At 57.3% G+C, this 4,684-nt stretch overlaps 1 protein-coding gene across 1 annotated transcript; it reads left to right on the top strand.

Annotated features, from left to right (window-relative positions):
* Positions 1–338: 338 nt before the first annotated feature.
* FRAT1 (FRAT regulator of WNT signaling pathway 1) lies at positions 339–2,993 on the top strand. The gene has a single exon (XM_032135313.1). The coding sequence runs from the start codon at positions 524–526 to the stop codon at positions 1,361–1,363; it is 840 nt and encodes a 279-aa protein (XP_031991204.1). The 5' UTR covers positions 339–523; the 3' UTR covers positions 1,364–2,993.
* The last annotated feature ends 1,691 nt before the right edge of the window (positions 2,994–4,684 follow it).

Genomic DNA, 4,684 nt, shown 5'->3' with positions numbered 1-4,684 from the left:
CGGTTGAGTTAACGCACGGTGAGAAGGGGTGTGTGGGTGGGTGTGTGTGTGTGTTAGTGTGTGTGCTTGTGTGTGGAAGAAACCAACAGGGTTCACGCTGGTGTCTATTTCTGGAAATGCCAATCGCGCCCGACTGCGGGAGCCAGGATCAGGTACCCAGGGCGCGCTTGCAGACAGCACCCTGAGCGAAGGAGCTCAGAAGGCAGTCCGGCTTCACCCAGACCCCTAATCCCACAGAAGCCCCGTCCCCCAGCGGCACAGCACCCCCTCCCCGGCGCGGTGGTAGGGCCCGGTGCGACGTCACCCATTGTTTACAAATCAACCCGAGCCGGCAGGATTCCGGCTCCCGCGGCTGCAGGCGCGCGGCTCGAGTGCCTGGCGGGCTCCGGCTTCCGCGTCCGCCCCAGCCCCGGCCCCGGCTTAGTCTTCAGCTCCGCGCCCGCTCCGCCGCGGCCCACCGCGCCCGCCGGCAGCCGAGCCCCCAGCGACGCCCGCACAGCTCCGGGTGCCGGGACAGGGGGCCATGCCGTGCCGGAGGGAGGAGGAAGAGGAAGCCGGCGAGGAGGCGGAGGGGGAGGAAGAGGAGGAGGACAGCTTCCTCCTGCTGCAGCAGTCGGTGGCGCTGGGCAGCTCGGGCGAGGTGGACCGGCTGGTGGCCCAGATCGGCGAGACGCTGCAGCTGGACGCGGCGCAGGACAGCCCGGCCTCGCCGTGCGCGCCCCCCGGGGCGCCGCTGCGGGCCCCGGGGCCCCTGGCTGCGGCAGTGCCGGCGGACAAGGCCCGGCCCCCGGCGGTGCCGCTGCTGCTGCCGCCCGCGTCGGCGGAGACTGTGGGCCCGGCGCCCCCTGGGGTCCTGCGCTGCGCCCTGGGGGACCGCGGCCGCGTGCGGGGCCGCGCTGCGCCCTACTGCCTGGCCGAGCTAGCTACAGGCCCCAGCGCGCTGTCCCCACTGCCCCCTCAGGCCGACCTTGATGGGCCTCCGGGAGCTGGCAAGCAGGGCATCCCGCAGCCGCTGTCGGGTCCGTGCCGGCGAGGATGGCTCCGGGGCGCCGCCGCCTCCCGCCGCCTGCAGCAGCGACGCGGGTCCCAACCAGAAACCCGCACAGGCGACGACGACCCGCACCGACTTCTGCAGCAGCTAGTGCTCTCTGGAAACCTCATCAAGGAGGCCGTGCGAAGGCTTCATTCGCGACGGCTGCAGTTACGTGCAAAGCTTCCCCAACGCCCGCTCCTGGGACCTCTGTCGGCCCCGGTGCATGAACCCCCTTCGCCTCGCAGCCCTCGCGCGGCCTGCAGTGACCCTGGCGCCTCCGGGAGGGCGCAGCTCAGAACTGGCGACGGCGTTCTTGTGCCTGGCAGCTAACACGCCCAGGGTGGCCACAGCGCCGGCCTCAGACTGGAGGGCAAGGGGTTCCCTTGAGGGCTGTAGTTCTGCTCAGGCTGGTGGAGAACTCTGGCTTTTGGAAGCGAGAGAAAAAAGCTAATGACGAGGAACCGAAAAATCGCGAATGTTTCGCGGGTAACTGGGGTTGAGGGCCAAAATATTTGGAATGAAGGACTTGGCCCTATTTAAGGCAGATTTTACAGAGCGCACCCCAAGCTTACAAGTCAGTAGGACTCCTTATTTGGCGTGACCCGACCTGGCCGCGGAGCCTGCAGTTCCGCGCAGCCTCTCAGTGCCCTCCAGCCCCGCGACCATGTGGCCACAATCCACGCTTCTCCGGATCGCGGTGCGCCGGAACCACGGAGGATGATGCCAGTTACTTTCTTTACCTTTTCAGGGCTGGCTCCTGATCCACTTTGGGGGAGGAGAACATGAGTAGATAATTTCAGGGTGCAGCCCAATCTGCCAGACTTGAATATTTTTGACACTTAAAAAAACCATCTTGTGTCTTTGGAGGTGCTGCTTAATATCAAACACGCGGTGCCATGAAGGGACCCTTTGGGGGTTGAATAGGAGTTAACCCCTGCGCTCTCTTTGCAACTGTCTGCCTTCTCAGAGTGGTGGGGGAAGGCTGTACGACATGGGTGGGGACAGGAGGTGGGGGCAGGGGGCATTGAATGGTGGTGGAAGGGTAGAGAGGCGCGGAGTGAACCCCACGCCCTATCTAAAGTGTATTTTCACAGCCGGCCCGCCTCTCCTCGGTTCAAGGTCACTGTTTACTGGGCACGCACTGGGTTGCGGGACAGAGTAGCCGGGTTCTGCCCGTGCTCGGAGAAGAGCGCAGTGTTTTGCAAGTGCTGGAGTCTCCTGAGGACACGCGCGCCGCCGCCACCGCGGGTGTGGGAAAGCGTGGACGTGCTGGGCGTCTGTGCTTCCCTAGGCGACCACCGCCCCTGGCCGGGCTCTGGGCTTTCACGGAAACTCCCAAGACCGGGCCCTGGGTTCCTCCTCTTCCACTCGCCTCTGTTGTCCTACTCAAGCGGGTGGCTCTGGGATCCTGGGGGCCTGGGTTGGGGGTTAGGGAGACGCCATGTGATGGGCACTCCAGGGACATACAGCCTAGCACAGCAGCTTATAATGGGCTCTCCGGGGCCATTTGTAATAACAGCTGCAATTCCCTGGATAGACGAGTTGATTTCCTCCCTCTACCCCTCCCCCAGCCATGCCAGCTGGCCTTTGTAAGTGCAGGAAACCGAGTAGAAAATGTGACCCTCCAAATAGAGAAGCTGCAGGCTTTGCCATTGTGAACCATGGTGAAGTGCTTGGAACATACTGTTCACTCATTCTAAAGGCGCTGAGACTGTGCTGTTCTCGTTTTTATAGTCAATGGCTTGTTCATCATCCAGATGTGGCTACTGACATATCTACACTTCGCACCGGAGTGTCTGGAATTGTGGCTATCCTGATTATAGGATTTTAACTGAAATGCCTGCTTTGAATAAATGTGTTGGGTTTTTTGTTTGGTTTTATTTTATACTTGCCATCGGTGAAAAAGATGTACAGAACACATTTCTCTGATCTCCATAAACATGAAAACACTTGAAATCTCTGTCAGCCTGGCCTGCGGATGGTAATTAGAGCGCCTTTGTGTCTGAGCAGCTCACTAGCTAGACAAGGTCTCCGCAGCTGGGTGTGTATTGGAGCTGGCATGAAATTAAATGAAAGTGAGGTCAGGTTTTGGACCAATCCCATTCGTTAAAACCTCAGAGCCTTTTGGATTACTAGTCAGCGATGGAGATGTGTTATAAAGCTGCCTCTATTAGCAAAGGACATCAGATCAGCCAGTCACTGCAAACTGGGAGGCTTGTCTTTTTTTTTTTCTTTTTTTCTTTCTACTGTGGCCATTAAGTGCACTTGTTCCACAAGGTGGGCCTTAAGGCTGGGGCAGCTCCTGATTAGGGGACTGCTCACAACGCGAGCCTGGTGGTAGGAAAGCTGGGTGGAAACTTACAAAAGACTCCTGTCTTTGCCCCTGGCACATTTATACCGTTCTGTCCCTAAGCAGTGACATAACAGCCCATGTCTATCCTTATGGTTCTGACTTACTTCAGTCTGTTCCCTCATGGAAGGAGCTAATTTCCTCCCTCTGAGGAAAGAGTACTCAGAGTTTAAGTCCACTTCTGAAGTGGGAAGGGAGCCTTGGACAAGTTGCTCTACCTCTGTGGCTTCAGTTTCCTCATCCGTACAACAGGGATAATGAAATAAAAGGTGGCCAGGCCCGGTAGCTTACACCTGTAATCCTAGTAGCACTTTGGGAGGCTGAAGTGGAGGATTGCTGGAGCCCAGAAGTTCAAGACCAGCCAGGGCAACACAGTGACACCTCATCTTTCCAAAAATAAATAAGTAAGTGGCCGGGCACAGTGGCTCGCGCCTGTAATCCCAGCACTTTGGGAGGCCAAAGAGGGCAGATCACAAGGTCAGGAGTTCAAGACCAGCCTGACCAACATGGTGAAACCCCATCTCTACTAAAAATACAAAAATTAACTGGGCATGGTGGTGCACTCCCGTAATCCCAGGTACTCAGGAGGCTGAGGCAGGAGAATTGCTTGAACCTGGGAGGCAGAGGTTGCAGTAAGCCGAGATCGCGCCACTGCACTCCAGCCTGGGTGACAGAGCGAGACTCTGTCTCAAATAAGATAAAATAAAATAAATAAATAAATGAGGAAGGAGGATTGCTTGAGCCTAGGAGTTTGAGGCTGTAGCGAGCCATGATCGAGCCACTGCACTCCCATCTGGGTGGCAGAGCAAGACCCTGCCTCAAAACAATAAATTAATAAAAGGCATATGGTGACTGGCACATGCTGGAGATGAACAGTATCTAGTCCCTACCCCTTCCTTCCCAGGTGACTGTGTCCCAAGTGTCCTCATTTTCCCACAAAACAAGAGTATGCCATGATCCCAAATCTGCTTTCTGGAGTGTTCTATGACTTTGAGTCCTGATTTTCTAACTTCCTTTTTGGTTCAATGCCCCATTTTCTCAAATTCACACACAGACACTGATGGTCTCTGAGGAGTACCTTCAGAACACACCAAGCCTGCCATTTCCCACAACATGCCCAGAAAGGGCTGTGGGAGCCTCAGTCCAGTGTTCTCCAGCATGGGAAGGGTAACTATGGAGGCTCTAATACAAACTGAGTAAAAGGAGCCCCCAACAGTGCAGTGGGCACCACCTCTGGGCGCTGAGCACGAGGGGAAAGTGGCCAGATGCTGATGTCCCCTGGCATGGGAATAGCCCTGAAG

The sequence above is a fragment of the Hylobates moloch genome, unplaced genomic scaffold (assembly GCF_009828535.3).
Source record: "Hylobates moloch isolate HMO894 unplaced genomic scaffold, HMol_V3 SCAFFOLD_3, whole genome shotgun sequence".
In the NCBI taxonomy this organism is placed as follows: domain Eukaryota; kingdom Metazoa; phylum Chordata; class Mammalia; order Primates; family Hylobatidae; genus Hylobates; species Hylobates moloch.
The sequence above is the reverse complement of the archived record's forward strand: the minus strand, read 5'-3'. Positions and strand labels throughout refer to the sequence as shown.

Excerpts from the sequence above, each read along its gene's own strand:
- FRAT1 (XM_032135313.1), top strand. The coding sequence starts at position 524 with ATGCCGTGCCGGAGGGAGGAGGAAGAGGAAGCCGGCGAGGAGGCGGAG.